Consider the following 16,954-nt stretch of genomic DNA (forward strand, 5'->3'; position numbering starts at 1 on the left):
CATATATATATATATATATATATATATATATATATATATATATATCATAATGTAGAAAAAATATATATATATATACTATATTATGAAACACATCCAACCATCCTCAGAGGGTATATTTGACTCTAAAAGAAACAGGTGAGAATGCGCAGATGTATCAATTCTAACCTATCAGTCCAAAGCAAGTATCTTGCTGACTAGGTTAGTGTTTTTGCTAAGTAACTGCTCAGGCTGTATTTCTCACACTGCATGAAGCATATAAGGCAGCAATGTACCATCTTTGGAATTGAGTTGATATGGCCTTAGAGAGATGGTTGGGTTTTTGACAAAATAAACAAACAGGATCCCAAACTTCTAATTAAAAAAGGCTCATAAGTAGTCATATTATAATTCACTTTTTAAATTTAAGCTGGGAACTCTATTTCAAGTGCTGGCATGACTGTTATGTTAAATCATTAACTTGACTTGAAATTTTAATCAACATTTAAGCAAGGTAAGTTTCACACCTGAGTTGCGTTTTAATGAAGTCTGTGGGCAAATCTGGCAAAATATTGAAAAGTCAGGATTTAAAGCAGTAAATGTCTGTATTCAGTTAGAATCTGCATTCCTTGTATTCAATGATCAGACTCCTTGCTCACTGTGGCTGGCAGTAAACAAACAAAAGGTCACAGGATGACACCTAGACTTTTAACCCCTGTGATAGTCTGAAGGTGTTGGTGTAATGACCTGTTTAAGCAATTGGCATTAAATCTTTTCTCACTGTTATAAAATTCATAAGGAGGGATATTGCCATTTAGAGAGAGAGAGTAACGTAAAGTGAAGAGAAAGTCTGAAAATGTTGGAAATGGAGCATTTTAAAAGGTCTTGGGATGACTTGTTAGACTTTAGTTGACTGCAGAGGAATGAAGTTGCAGATAAAAATTTGTGCATGCATGTATATTTATTTTTATAAGTAGAGTATGGGTAAGACACATCAAAGTGCTACCGATTATGAAGTTCTGTTTATTTAACAAGACTGACTTTTATTATAAGGAGGTTCATTCTCAAATAAGGATTAAAGTTTTAGTGTTTTCACCATTTTTTTCCCTGAAAACTTTATAAACTAAAATTAAGTAGTAGATTAATTTTAATTGATTGCTTTAATAGTAGGATGAAGCACAGAAGGTTTGAAAGAATTTTTTTAGAAAACAATCCTAGCTACAAACTCAAATATGAAGAAAAAACATAACAATAAAGAAAACAAATCTAAAATATATCATAACGTACCAAACTTCTTTTACAGTTTCAGTGTTAAGCTCCAAATACTGTTTTTGTCCTTGCTCATGGTAGGCAATTAAATTTTATTAAATGAATCAATACTGTTTTTCCTAAATAGTTCATCCAAGTGATTGACATTTGTAAATTACTGAATGTTAAGAGCTTCAAAGATCACTTAGTTCAACTGATTTTACGTATCACAAATATGAAACCAAAAGAGAAATTAGTACTCAAAGTCAGCGGTTAATGCAGAGCCCAAACTATACTTTTATTTTCTTCTAAGAATTTTATGATATGATGGCCATGATAAGCATGTAAAATGGATAGAAAAATTAGGGAGAGATAACTTTATCTTATTTAAAAATACACATAAGAGAGCAGTTTCTTGATTTTTAATAATTATAACATTAGGTTATATAGAGAAAAATCATGAGTATATAAGGGAGAAGGAAAAGAAGAAGAAATGAGGGAGGAGAAGGTGAGAACTACATGTGAGGAAAAGGGTGTCATAAATATGGGGTCAAATAAAAGCAAATAAAGGAGGAGGAGGAAAATGGGGAAGTGCTGAAACTAGACAGATGTATTAAAACGTGTTTTATACAAACAATGGGATATTATTCATTATTCAGCTTTTTAAATGGAATTCTGATACACTTGTGTGAGGTACCCAGAAGAGTCAGATTCAGTTAGAAAACAGAATCATGGTTCCTAAGGGCTGAGGGGAGAGTGGAAGGGGAACTTATTGTTTGATGGTGCAGAGTTCAGTTTGGGGTGATGAAAAATTTTTGAAGACAGTGGGGATATTTGCACAAGCATGTGAATTTACATAATGCTACTTTGCATACTTACAAGTAGTTACAGTGGCAAATGTTTCATATTATTTTATCACCATTTAAACAATTTTTAAAAGTCATCACTTAATTCAAATATTTCTTTGTAATCTTGGCTTGTCTTAATTCTTCATAATCATGAAAGCTCAAAGGAAGAAATTTATAGAATTAAAAGATTGTTTTCAGCTTTCCTGAGAATTTTAAAAAATCACATAAATTTTAAGAGTGAAAAATATTTCTTTTGTAATTTTCTTTAGCATGACAAGCAAAATGTTTATTTCACGTATATAAATTACTATCTGGCCTTTACTTCTCCAAACTTGTTCTAGTACAATGTGATAAGATACCTGTGCAGAACCACCTGTGGCAGCCATCACATTCTGCCCATTCTGTTCCTGTCCCTGGGGCCTGGTAGGGTAGCTCCTTCTTCAGACAGAGGAGTAGCTGAGTGAAGCCCTCAGGGCCTTTGCAGGTTTCTAGAGGAGAAGGGACACAGGCCCTCTGGATGCATGCGAGGGCTTGGCTGGCAGCTTGGCTTCTTTTTTTCTGACTAGGACTTCAAAGACTAGTTCTCAGTGGAACAACATCCATTTATTCCTATGAAAATGGGCAAGCAAAAAACCTTTTTCCTTCCTTGCTCAAAGTTCAAGACAAGGAGAAATAAGTTTCAGGAAAAGGGCTCTGGAATTGGAAGACGTTGCAATCCTTTTTCCATCTGGTCTGTGTTTTGGGAATCCATGGAGAGATTTAAAAATAGAGTGTTTCTCCACTGAAGAAGAGTTTAAATTTATCTGCGTTCAATACACAAAGATATTAAATAGTGATTTAATTCTTATTAATATGATATTTTGTGTCAAAATCACCTCTTCAGCTTTCGCAGTAAACACTACTAGGGAACTATATAAAATCAACTTTAAGAATATACCATTCTGAACATGCATCTGTGTCTGCTTAATATATATTTTCAACATCCCTTGGAACCTAGGGTTTATTTCTATTCTCCCATCCCTCAGCAAAATGGAGAGACCCACTTCTAACATATGGGAGCATTTTCACACTGCAGTATATTCTGAGGAGAATGTGATTACAAGGGCTGTCAAATGAAATATGCATTTTCAAATGGTACTGGTTTACCACGCCCATTTTAGGACACATTCTTCACCTTTGTTAGCCCTTGGACCTGAATGAGGGAATGATGTAGAGATCTTCCTGGCATTAACAATTCAGAAGTCCCAAATTTTGCTTGATAAAACAAATTCAAATAAAGATGATAAGTACTCTTATCACAAAAACAAACAACAGGGTTATTTACAGACAAAATAACACCTGAAATTATAGATAAATGGATGTGCTCTGTCAAGGGTAATATATTTTTTTGTCATTTTTTTTAAAAATATTTATTTATTTTTTTAGTTATCGGCAGACACAACATCTTTGTTGGTATGTGGTGCTGAGGATCGAACCCGGGCCGCACGCATGCCAGACGAGCGCGCTACCACTTGAGCCACATCCCCAGCCCTTTTTTTGTCATTTTTGCCAGTGGCTAAAAATAAATATTGATATGGAGATTTCAAATTGCTAGAATCACCATGCCATTTGCCTACAGACATTCCTGAACGAACCTCATTGGAGTCAGATTATGAACAAATAATGGCAAGAATAAGAGAAGCATCTTGCATGTTTACAGATGGCGATATGAAAGGGTAGGAAGACCCATATAGATTGGGACCGCAGCTCCACCAGGTCTGCACAGAACCATGGGAGCAGGAGAGAGCCATCATACCCTCACCATGCCACCCTTTAGAACAGAAGAAGCTGAGCTCACAATGAACTCACAGTGGAAGCCCTGAGGGAGGCTAACTTAAAGGAAAAGCCATGAGGGTTGGAGTCATCTCTCACGAGGTGTTTTAGTGTCAGATCCCTAACATTCATGTGACCTGGGGCACATCTTGTCATTTCAGAGCTTCAGTTCCCTCTTGAGTAAAAGGATTTAATAACTTACCTCTGGAGGATCATATCATGTAATAAGAGCTGCAGCTTACTAAGCATTTCTTACAGCCAGGCTCTGTGCTAAGCATTTGACATGAGTGACCTGGCTTAATCATTACAGTAACTCTGGGAGGTAGACCATATGCTCCCCATTTCACAGACGAGGAAACCTGGCCTCACTCATGCAGCAAATTAAGGGGAGGGGGACTTGAATCCAGGTCCATTTTTTTTCCCCAAAACCTAAGTTTTTAAAACTATATTTTCTGGTTCCTAGTAACCATTCATTTATTCACCAAATATTAATATATTTAAATGTTTCATAATAGGTAAAATATGATGCTAATTATAAGTTGTCCTATTATGCCAGCCCATAAAAGAAACATCCTGGGAGATCAGCAAGATTTAATATTTTTAAGCACTTGTTAAGATTATACTAATATTTCAAGAGGCAAAAGTCCTAAGAGTAGTCATAACCTTCACAAGCATCTCATATGCTAGCTACTGTCTTTTAAAAGGGAGAAAAAGAAATAATTCGAAAGTAATGTTTTGACACTGAAACAACTGTGAAATGTAATGGAGCATGTTGGGATATCATTGAAAATGCTCTGCTGAAATACAAAGAAGGTCTCATGAAATCATTCTAGTCCTGATCACTCTCAATACTGAGCACGTGCACACAATGACTATGTCTTTGGGGATCAATTACAGAATATTCTCAAAAATTATAAAGCCAATTTCTTCTGACATTATGGTATTTGACGGGGTACTTCTGCCAGATATTCTGTATGGAATGATATAATTAAAATTCTTCGGATTTAAGAACCCGTAAACCTCTATAAAGACATTAGTGAAGGAAATGACTTTAAGAAATGAGAATAATTTTTCTTCAATTGAATTGTTACTGCTGCAACCTCAAGGTTCTACAATGAAAATGAAATTAAGAACCAGGCTATAGCCTTCTACCATGTCTGACTGGATTATAAATGAGGCAGTGCAGTTTGGAGTCAAGATGGGGGTGAGAAGTCATTCAATAGAACTTTCAGGAGTTGGTTCTATTTCCAGAATGGCAAAACAGCATGTGTTTAACATGGCCTCTGAGGTTTCTTGTTCTTGAGCACATTAGATATTTTCTTAACTCTGTGCCTTGGTTTTTCAAAATTGGTCTGTGTCTAGATCTAGACCAATGCACAAATCAGTAAGGAAAAAGTTGAGTCTTTGGAACTTACATGAATGGATCCCTTGATGATTATCAGCAGAAGGTAAGTTGGGGAAATGGGATGGATCAGACAAAGGTCTGGCCAGTGATGGTTGTATCAGTGGGACTGAGAGTTCCTTCTGTCCTTTCTAACTTCCTCTTGTGAGATGATTCCCATTCTGAAATGAATGCTTTCTTCATCAACTTGGGATTGACAAGAAGAGTAGCTATTTTCCTCACTTTATTCTCATGTTGATTCTTTTTTCCTCTAGTGTGTGCTTCTCATAAATGAATCCAAACTAAGAAATGGTCGATTTCTTAAAGTTGGCACTTTATAACTTCACTTCCAATAAATACTTAAAGCCTTTTTTAAAACTTCAGAATTTGATGAAAAGAAATAAGGGCTTCCCCCTTTTATTTCCTATATGTCTATGGCTTTTTTTTTTTTTTTAACAAATAGCTGTTATTGACAGTACATGAAATTGGTCTGAGCTTCAGCAGGGGGGAGCCGGCTGCGGTCATTGCAGGAGGTCCATTCATATGGGGTCTTAAACAGAGCTAGTGCTTTGAGTGTACCTGGAAACTTGCTGTGTAAACTGCCCCCTGGGATCCTGATTATTTTACCTTCAAGTCAGTACAAAGTATCTCATAAAATAGAACCCAGAGAGTCCCATCACAATTAAGAATGTCACCCTATGGTCCCAACACCACCTCTGTAAAGACATATTTTTAAAAAAAATAGTTTTATGGGTAATTTGTTGTTTATTACAATCCTTTTGCATTTTTATAGGACTCCCCATATATGGCTAGAAATAAGTAGAGAATACCTTGTGCTTGTGATTCTTTTGTGAATTGGCACAGGTCCCTTTTTCTCCTGGGGCTACACTTTGTCCTTTGTCCAAACACCTTTAGCAGATTTTAATATAGCTTTGGGCTTTTGTTTGTTCTTTTAAAAAAAAAAATCAAGATTGTGATGCAAACCCTCTGTTTTTCTTCTTCCCTGGGTTCCATACAAAGATTGAGAGCACCTCCTATGATTTGTCTATTTTTTTCCCTACAGATAATGTCATTTTTCACATTTAAGAATTCAGATGTTTCAAATTCTTGTTGAAGAATCTTAGAACTATGACAAATGCTTTTGATGTAATCTATGCTTCCAGGTTAAATTTTTGCTTTGCAAAAACATTGTAATTAACATTTAATAATCTCACACAGTGGCATTTTCTTTTTTTTTTTTCATTTAAAAAGCCAGATTTCAGGCATATTATTACAACAGAAAACAAACTTTTGCATCTGAGAGGAAATCATTCATGACTTCAAGTGGAAAATCTGAATGGTTAATTTCAATATCAATACAGATATTTTAATATCCTTACTGTAGGGATTTCTTTTTAAGTCATCAGAGTAGCCTTTGGCTTTATCTTACATTAAATTATAATAGTCATAGTATATGGTTTGAATAGAAATTATTTTCTATTTGGGAACACTAGAGTCAGTTTCTATTTCTGCCAGGTTACTCAGAACATCCTCCAGGTTTAGGGTTAGTAAATAACCCCACTAGTCTCCACTACTGTCTTTCTGGATTTGATCTCACTTGACAGAAACCTGGGTATGTATTTGAGGACTCCTTCAAAAATATTTATACGTCCCTAACTCACCCAGGGAATTTGTAGAGTGCATATTCTGACTCAGAAGGCCGGGGCAGAGCCTGAGATTCTGCATCTCTAACAAATTCCCCATCGGTGCTGCTGTCTGTCCGGACCACACTTTGAGAAGCAAGGCTTTCTAAGACTACTTATGGGCCACTGCCTGAGTTAAGAAATTTCCTAATATTAAAAAATAAAAAAAGTGGGTTATGAACTCCCATTTTTACCCCGTATACAGATTCAAATGTATGAAATATAATATGTCAAGAACTATGTAATGTTTTGAACAACCAATAATAAAAATTAAAAAAAAAAATAAAAATAAAAAAAAGTAAGAAAGGTAGGGGAACAAAAGGGAGAAATGAAGAGGAAACTAGGGGTAAGAATGAGGTAGTGAGTGAAAAGTAAAAGAAAGACTTGGGGAACAATGAGGTATTTCCACCAGAGCTGGGTGAGGGCACACAACACAGGACTAGAGGGCACAAGGGAAAGGCATCCAAGTTTACTGAGTGTCTTCTGTGCACCCTGTAGCCTGACATATTGCTTTGTGCTTCTGGATGTGTATTATGTATAGAGATGCCACATCTGGATATGTAGGGAGATAAGTGCATATGTGGGAGATATCGAGATATATATAATATATGTATATAAGTAGTCTGCTTTGCTCCAAAAAGGATTGAAGAGAAAGCTGCGCTCACATGCTTCCATTGCTTTAATCTTCATAACAACCCTTTAAAAATACATTCAGAAAGAGAAATTAAAAAGCTAAGACTGGAGTAGTTTGATTAAAACACAGCTCTAGGACTATCTTACTTAAAAGCTCCTCAAAGCTTTGCTTTGACCATCCAGAAAGCCAGATGCAAGCGACAGAGATTGAAGAAGACACGGACCTAGGAAAAAGTATTGGGGAACAGAGCGTGACAGCACCCAAGAAGAAATTAGAGAAGAGGATGTGGCAGAGACATGTGGAAAGGTCCAAGAAGAAAGGGAAAGGAATGTGCAGAACTACCAGGGATATAGTCCAAGTGGATCATTTCCAGTCTTGGTAGAAGTTACAAGTGGCCCATTAGGTAGGAATTACTGCCATCCTTTTTCTACAAAGACTTTTTCCACAACCTTTTTTGAGCGCTGGCTTGAATACCACGGTTCTATCTAGGGTGGATACCTTCGTTTCCATCTTCCCTAAACTACCAAGCAGCAATACAATGTCTGCCATTCTCAGAGTGGGAGAAGCTGTGTAGCAGATAGTTTGGGGAATTTTCAAAGTTGCCTGTCTCCCTGTCCACTGGGACTCTGGGCCACAGGTACTCCACTCTTAATGTCTTCTTCAGGTTTTGGGATCTTCTTTTAGTTCACTAGATCTTTGCAAACCCCCTCTTCTGCAATAATTCGTAAACAAAATCCTCCAATTACTTTCTTAGTTGAAATAGTTTTGTCAGAGACTTAGTGTCAATCAAAATATAGAAATAAAGGGTAGGAACAACATCTTACTATCCACCTGAAATTTGGAAGGGGGGATTGTGGTACATATTAAAAGTGGGAAAAATAAGTTCATATTTATTAAAAGCACTGACTGGGATGACACCTGGGAATCCAAAAAAACAAAACTATTACATATATGCATAATATTCAGCTAGATTCTTATGTAGTGACTTGATTGAATGTTTTGAGTGAAGATGAAAGCCAGAACACAACATGCTTTCCCAGGGTTTAGATGGCATTATAAAGAGCAGATCTACAATTATTCTGAGCCAGTAGCAATTGCTTTCTAAATTCAGCGATTCCATCTTGCTCACACCTTTATTTCCATGTATTTTAATGCAAAGAAAAGTAAAACCTAAGAAATAAGGTAATAGATGCTTGCTAGATAGTATAACTCAGTAAGAGGTCTATCCTCGGCAGAGAGCATGAGATTTGTCCTCTAATTATGGACATCTGACATTATGCTAGAAAAGGAATGTTTTCAAATTTTGATTTTAGTTTTCAAAATTTTTGCATATATGTGTGGTTTAAGAAATAAAAATGGTTCTATACAACTTTTTTTTTTTTGGAAAAATAGCAATCTTCTTGTCCTTTTCTTTACTTTCACTTTTCTTTTTATATATATATTTATTTATTTTTTAGGTGTAGATGGACACAGCACAATGCCTTTATTTTTATGTGGTGCTGAGGATGGAAGCCAGGTCCCGCCCCTACTAGGCAAGTGCTCTACTGCTGAGCCACAATCCTAGCCCCTTACTTTCACTTTTCTTGATCCCTAGACTCAAGAGCATTCAACCCTCATAGCTATTTCTTTAGATATTTATCTCTGCATCTCCAAATATCATGCATATAGGCTGTTTATCTTATGTCTAGGCATTCTTGATTCATTACTATGAAGAAATTTGACCCCCTTTTATAGATTTGACTGGACCCTGCGATCACCACCACTGCTACCACACACATGCAAACCTTCGACTTCCCCATCTTCTGAAAATTGCTCTAAGTTTGATCCCCAGGTCAGTATTTCATATTGACACTGTTGTGACTATGTGGACGCTATGTAACTGAGTCTCGTAATGTATTACAATTACTTTTCCTTTCTTGCCCAACTTTTTGTTTTCTCTGGAGTTTATAGTTGTATCATATTTTTTGTTGTTTTCTTAGTCCTTCATTTACATATCACCAGTCAATCCCCAAATCTTCCTCCAGTTTCCTAAATATCCTTCCAAAATATTCAATCACTTGAGATATGCAACTAGTTTTATCCCTTCTTCTTGAAGGTTTCTATCTTGAAGTCTCCCCCTTTCTGGCCTGGTTGCCTATGTTTGGTATACTGCTGTCATTCTGGGACATTCCCTCACTGTCACCAGGGAGACTGCCTTCATCTCCCTTGAGTGGTGTCTCCTGTTTCTGGGATCCTTAGTCTGCCAGCTCTTTCAGTAGAGCACCTTCTCCAGAAGGATCCTGACAATGGGTAGGTGTGAGGGACATATGTTGAGACCTTGAAATCTGGAAATGTTTTTATCACATCATCACACTTAACAGTTAATATTAGTATATAATTTTAGGGTGGAAATCATTTCCCCTCAGAGTGCTGAAAACATTGTCCCTTTGATTTCTATTCCCAGTGTTGTTGAGAAACCTAAAGCCATTCTGATTCCTGGCCCATGTATATGTGACCTATTTTATTCCCTTCTGGATGCCATTAGGACCTTTTCATCGTCCACAGTGTTCTAGGATTTCATAATATGCATTGATGTGGTTCATTTTCACGTCCTCATCACTGAATGGGCTCTTACAATCTAGAAACTTATGCCCTTCAACTGGGGGAATTTTAATGATCTACTTGTTGATAATTTCATTCCCTCTGTTTTCTATATTCTTTTTCCTACAGCTCCTATTAGGCAGGTGTTTAAGTGACTCTTGAGCTGACTATCTGGGTTTTCTCATATCTTTATTCTATTTTCTATTTCCATTCATTTGCTCTGCTTTTTGTGATATTTATTTAACTTTATTTTTTAAATCTTCTATTAATTGTTTTGATCAATATTGATTCTTTTGTGGAATTTACTATTCTATTGTTAAATATAATTTCTAAGGGCTTATTCTTACTCTCTTTTTAAAAAATAGAGCTCTGTGTTTACGTCATGGCTATTAAATATTTGTGAGAGTACTCATGATATATCTGTATTTACATGTGTAAAATCCTACGTAGTCTTTTTCATTCAATTTACTCTTATCCTGTTTGGTTCTTTAATCCCGTGTCCTATGTCTAGTGGTTCTTGACAACCTGCTTGTATTTAAGAGAGGGGCACTGAAAAGCTGTCTGGCAGCTGTGTATCTGAATCGGGGACTCAATATTTGGCTGGACCATTCCTTGGGGAACCTTTTTGTCAATAGCTTTAGGAAATCTTCCAGTTCCCTGCTTGGAGGAAATAGACCTGGCTGCCAGCATTCTGTGAGCTGAGAAGAATCAGGGCTGCACATTCTGCATACATCACGGACAGAATGATGTCTCCTTTATGAGTCCTCATGCTAAACTCCCAAACCTATGAAAATGTGCCCTTCCATGGCAAACAAAAGCTTATGGATGTGATTAAGTTAAATATCTTGAGATGGGAAGATTCTTTTAGATTATTTGGGTGGGCCCAGGGCAAGGATAAGGGTTGTTGAAAAACAAAGAAGGAAGCCAAAGAGTCATAATGAAGGAGGTCAAGGCAGAAGCAGAGGTTGGAGTGATGTGGGCCACACTTCTAGGGACAAGAGCAGCGTTAGAAGCTGGCAAAGGTGAGAGGTGAGCCCCCAGCCCTGCCAGCTCGTTTTAGATGTCTGACCTCCAGAACTGTAACATATTTAATTGTATGGTTTTCAACCACTAAACTTGGGAAAATGTGTTTATAGCAACATTAGGGAACTAATACGGCAGGTAAACTTTCACCTAATCGCACCCTTTTCATTATAGAACCACCACTTTAGTTTGTATCTGAGGCTGATGTTTTATATTTTCTAGGGAATAACCTTCCTATCTTTTTCTAGGTTAGGAGAGGGACAGCTGCTTTGCTGCTGAATAGACAAAACATCTTCCTATGTTCAGCCACACTTCATCCTTCTTCCCAGAGCCCTGAGTGGTACCAATTCCTGAGCTTTGGTGTTTTTGTCGGGGTAAACCAGGTTGCTCTCTGGCATGCCCAGTGCTGTCCTGAGTTTGCAGTTCAGCTTTTCTAGTTTACTAAATCAGTAACTCCTAGCCTTCCACCTCAGCTTCCAAAGTCTGGTTGCTATTAATTGTGTTTCCTTGTCTTTGTAGTGTCCCCATTCCCAAAAGTACTGTATTATTGTATGAGTTCTGATTTCTGGAAGAAATGCAAGTACCTGTGTGTCAATCAACTCTGACAAAGTTGAAAAAGTATATATGCTACTATTTTATACTTATTTTTCCTTGGCATGATGCATATTATACATTTAGAATATGACTTGTTCTGGCAGAGCTGTGTTGGATATGATGTATGTCAATGCTGTAGTTTTGATCTTGAATATGCCCCAAAGGCCATGTGTTAGAAGATTTTTCCCTCAGGGGATGCTATTGAGAGATGGTGGAATCTTTAAGAAGTAGAGCCCAGAGGGAGGTCTTTAAGTGATTGGAAGCAGGCCCTTGAAGAGAAGCTGTGGTACTCAAGCTCCCTCCTTTTTCTCTTTTGCTCCCTGGCAATGAGGTGACTGGCTTTGCTCCACCATGCTTTTCCACTATAGTCTACTGCCTCACCACAGGCCCAAAACAACAGGCCAATCAATCATGGTCTAGAACCTCCCAAACCATAAGGCAAAATAAACCTTTTCTCTTTAGTTAATTATCTCAGGTATTTTGTTATAGCAACAGAAATCTGACTAACACAGTCAGTACGACATGTTGAATTTAAGACCAATAGTTTTGGAGGAGGCAGGACTGGGTTTAATTAAAGGATTTGCCATTGCCAGTGGTATGACTTTGAGCAAGTCACTTAAGGAAGACTTGGTCTTCTTATCTATAAGTTGCAGAAAACAGATTGGATCCACAAAATGATTTAAATTATTATGTTAAATAAGATGACTGAAAGCACTTGACCCACAAGGTACCTCCATTATGGAGCGTGTAAACCAAGATTGAGTCATACAGACAGCACCTTATGTGATTTCTTTTACCAGGTACTCAAGGTGATTTTTTGTGGGTCACGTGAATATCTTCTCTTAATAAAGTATTCAGAAAACAACAACGAATATAGGGATTCACTGAATGCTACATGAACCTTAAAACAGTCAAAACAAAAAAATTAGTCCTCAGGTGTTGAAGTATTTCTTTCCATCCTTTTATTATTAATTCTTATAATAAGACTGTATTTTAAACTTTTAGTTATTCCTGTTGGGATAAAGACAAGTCAGCACCTAGGGAGTCTTGTTCTTCCTGATGGGATAAGAAGGACTCCAAAGACTGTGATAACAGGGAAATGGCGGAGGGGAACCACCTATCCTGGCCTTCCCCCTGCTTGAAGGCATGCTGTGGCCCTCTGTGTTGTCCCCCTGCTGCCACCAGGGAGTGTGTGACTAATAAAATACCCAAGCCTTTTCTGTTGGGTCCTCAAAGTTCTTTCTTTGGGATTGATAAACAGTACACCGAGGCTTTTGTAGCCTGAAGTTGGCCATTTCTTTTCCCTTAAAAAATTACAGATGCAAGATTTTAAGCAAAGAAACAAAGCACCACTGCAACCGCTCCCCTCTAGAACGTGGAGCAGCCTTATAATTAGATTGCTTATTTCCTTTCCCTCAGCCCCATCCCCTCTTATCCATTTTCCACACAGTAAGCAGAATGATCGAAGAAGAAGGAGAACAACAACAACAGAGCAACTTCTGTCTTACTAGATTCCCATTCTTCTTAAAAACAAAAAACAAACAAGAAAACCTCCACAGCAGAACTTCAAGTCCTGACAAAGCTCCCACCTCATCTCCAGCCCCATGTTGTAGCATTTGCCCTCTCTCCTCTGTGGGTATCAGCCACACAGGTTCCTGTCATTACTGGGATTTGCCAAGTTCTATTCATCCTTAGAGACGTTCTTCTTGCTTCTCCCTCTGCTTGGACGGCCCCTTTGCTGGCCTCTTCCCGGCTAGCTGTACTTACCCTACGACGACACTTGCCTTTATATCACCTTTCCTGGGAACCCGATCATGATTCCCCAAACAGACAGCTCTGCTGTTGGTCACTCACTGGGAACCTGGTACCTCTCTTTTATAGGCTTTATCCCAGTGGAATTTAAATTGTCGTGCCATGGCTTAGTTCTGTTTCCACTGCTTGAGACCTGTGAGGCGGAGACAACATCTCTATTCTACTGCTTCATTCAAAATACCTTGAAAATGTTTGTAATATTCACTCCTCAAGGCCTATTTGTTGAATAAATGGCTTTAATGACCTTATTAGAAAGAAAAAAAGGCCAAATAAAACATGATTTTAAGAGCCATGTTTGTATTTTCAAATTCTGCTACTGGTACAGGTAAGAAGTCTGCTATGTTCCCAAAGACTTAATAAATGCTTACTTTGGACACTGTCCTTGGAGCCATGTGAATTACTCTGGAGAAGGGGAGAGAATCAAAGCGGAAGAGGAAGAGTGGAGATCATCTGTTTTGTAACCAGTGTGCTGGGCAGTGTCAAGGAGAGAAGGTGGCTTCAGTGAAATTAATACACTGTCAATCAGATCATGTATCAGTGCAGGCACATTTAGCAGTTTAACAAGACCCTGTTTCAAATTTAAAAAAATAAAAAGAAACAGGGATGTAGCTTAGTAGTAAAGTACCCCTGGGTTCAATAACCCGGACTAGGGAAAACAAAAACAAAAAACAACGAAAATATGCTCAATAAATATTTTTGGTGGCCTTCTTATATTACCATATATCATCCAAACTATGAGCTGCTATTGAAGATTACTTTTGCATATTTTTAGCCATGTGTTTAATGAAGGGAAAGTCAGCATGTTATTTTTCTAGGCTGAGGCCAAGTCATGCTATTTGAAGGATGACTGTCCCAAACCCAATTCATAAAAGCCCAACTTTTTAATTCTAATTTATATTGCACATTCACACACACACACACACACACACACACACAAATAAAACACACAATAACTTTTCAAAGTCACTAAGAATCTCTTGTTTAAATCAAATGTATTTGCTGGATAAGGAGCTTGCTATGAGAAAGAATAATGGATTAAACTGTAGTTTCCTATGAGAATGCCCAGATGTTATTGAGCATTTTTTGCTGGGGTTCTGAGGTCTGATAGTATGGGAAGCGTTTACATTAGGAACCTGCTGGGCATGATGGCACACACCTGTAATCCCATTGACTTGGATGGCTGAGGAGGAAGATTGTAATTTCGTAGCCAGTCTTAACATTTTAGCTGAGACTCTCAGCAATTTGGCAAGACCCTGTTCCAAATTTAAAAAGCAAAAAATAAATGGGGATGTGGTAAAGCACCTGGTACCACAAGGGGAGGGAAAAAAATGAGCACTTTATTTATGTCATTGGAAAAAATGTACCCAAGTTCACGTGGCCCCAGGAGATTCACAAAGGGTGGTCTGTCAGAGTTTTTGATGCTCTCTTATAGGATACGATTTAGGGAGTAGGAGCTCTTTTTTGCATTTAAACATATAATTGGTCTAGTAGCTTCTTGAAATTTCTCAGAGCTTGCTTTATATATGTCAAGGCAATGTATAGGTGATGGCTATCCTACTGAGAAAAGTTCTGAGGTCATCTTGGGACTCATTAAGAATGTGATGTCATCAGTTAGCAACGTCAGGTGTGTGTTTTAGAATGGAGGTTGGTGGTAAGCCAAATATTTAATATTCTTTCTTTAAGACTTTTTAAAAAATTCAATGTAATTATGTCTAAAAACTTAATCTTCACATAAACTCTTGGGGCAAATACTCCTAGAACCCTCATTTTTGTTCAAGGTACCCAAGTTGCCAGGAACAGACTCAATTTCCCCAAAGTATATAGCCAATTAACAATCTAACTTACATTCAGAAATGTGACTAACTCCAGAGCCTGAGCTTTAACCCCAGATAATGTTTCCTAAGAATTCTGGAGTGCTGATATTTAAAGCTGTTATCATGCACTTATACCCTAGAATGAAAGAATTTCTATTGTCTTACCTAAAGGATGGGAAAATACAAAAGATTAATAAGACTGGCAGGGTTGAAGACAAACTTTATGTACTTTATAGCACAGTGGAAGATCAATCCTTAATTTAAATACTGAAAGTATAGTTTACTATATGACGACTCTAGTAAAAGAAATAAGAGTTATTTTTGGGTCGTTTTAAGGATGGAATGCAGTATAGCTATATCATTTACACCTGAAGATCCAACTCTAGTAGACTTAGCCAGACCCTGTCTCAAATTTAAAAGAAAAAGCAGAAGAACTCTCCTCAGAAGAGATTTTTCACCTGTTGAAACGTTTTATTCTTAAAGATGTTAGACACTTTGTCCTAATGAAGTTCTAAACACAGGCAATTCTATGCTGTTTTCCATAAACATTTAAATCATGTTCTTTAATGGTTTTATCTCTTTACTTATGGAAACATACAACCTTCATTTTTCCCTAAGTATTATTTCTGTAATTAACTATTAAATTATTTATAAATATGAAATGTACAGTAAAATAGTTTGAATTTGCCCAAAGGCAAGGAAAATACAAAATTTAAAAAATTCTCCAAATCTTTTTTTAATCTTTTATTGATTTTATTTTATTTTTTATAAATACACAATAGCGGTGGAATGCATTACAATTCTTATTACACATATAGAGAACAATTTTTCATATCTCTGTATATAAAGTATGTTCATGCCAATCCATGCCTTTATACATGTACTTTGTTCTTTTTCCTCCAAATCTTTTTTAAGTGGCGAATAAAATGTCATTGCATGCTTTGATTTCTTGTCCATTCCTTTTCTTTGACAGAAAAATCTGTCATTGCTGAACCAATATTTGTTTTTGAAAAGGGAGAAAGAACTTTCAAGGTAAGATCAGACACTTTTGTTTTTACTTTGTTTTCTTCTATTTTACTTTGACAAAATTGTATTTCAAGAATCTAGCAATTAACTTAAGACATCATTGCTGCACAGGTTTATCCTATGTTCCCCAGTAGCAGAATAGTGATTCCAGAATATTCATATAACTGGGATTTATAGGATTTATAGGTATTAGTTTAGCTGAAACAGGGTACCTTGTCTGGAAGCTGTGGATAAGATGCTGCTTTTGCTAAAATAATGTTTATTTGGAGTGATTTGAAAAGTGGAGGAACTGAAAGAGATTCGGAGGACTAAGGCTCGACATGGGTCCTCACTGACCTGGTCTAAAACTGGGTATAAAATAAATTCTGAACTGCGATATTTGTTTAAAAGGGTCCTTATGGACTCTATCTGCCTTTTTGAGCATTACACTGAAATCATTCCAATTCAAAGACAAACAAAAGATTAGCAGCAATCTCACTTTAGCTTGTTTTTATTTTGTCTTGGTATTCATTCTTACTATGCAA

At 36.9% G+C, this 16,954-nt stretch overlaps 1 protein-coding gene across 2 annotated transcripts in view; it reads left to right on the plus strand.

The window, feature by feature from the left end:
- The window catches only part of Ranbp3l (RAN binding protein 3 like), an 83,808-nt gene that overhangs the window by 17,400 nt on the left and 49,454 nt on the right, over positions 1–16,954 (plus strand). For both annotated transcript variants that reach the window (XR_007347472.1, XM_015496357.2), the window contains exon 2: positions 16,378–16,436. Coding sequence is in view for 1 of the 2 variants with exons in the window: in XM_015496357.2 (XP_015351843.1) it covers positions 16,378–16,436 (59 nt within the window). In the remaining variant the exon portion in view is untranslated. The remainder of the gene's footprint in view (positions 1–16,377; positions 16,437–16,954) is intronic.

The sequence above is a fragment of the Marmota marmota genome, unplaced genomic scaffold, assembly GCF_001458135.2.
Source record: "Marmota marmota marmota unplaced genomic scaffold, marMar, whole genome shotgun sequence".
Taxonomy (NCBI): Eukaryota; Metazoa; Chordata; class Mammalia; order Rodentia; family Sciuridae; genus Marmota; species Marmota marmota.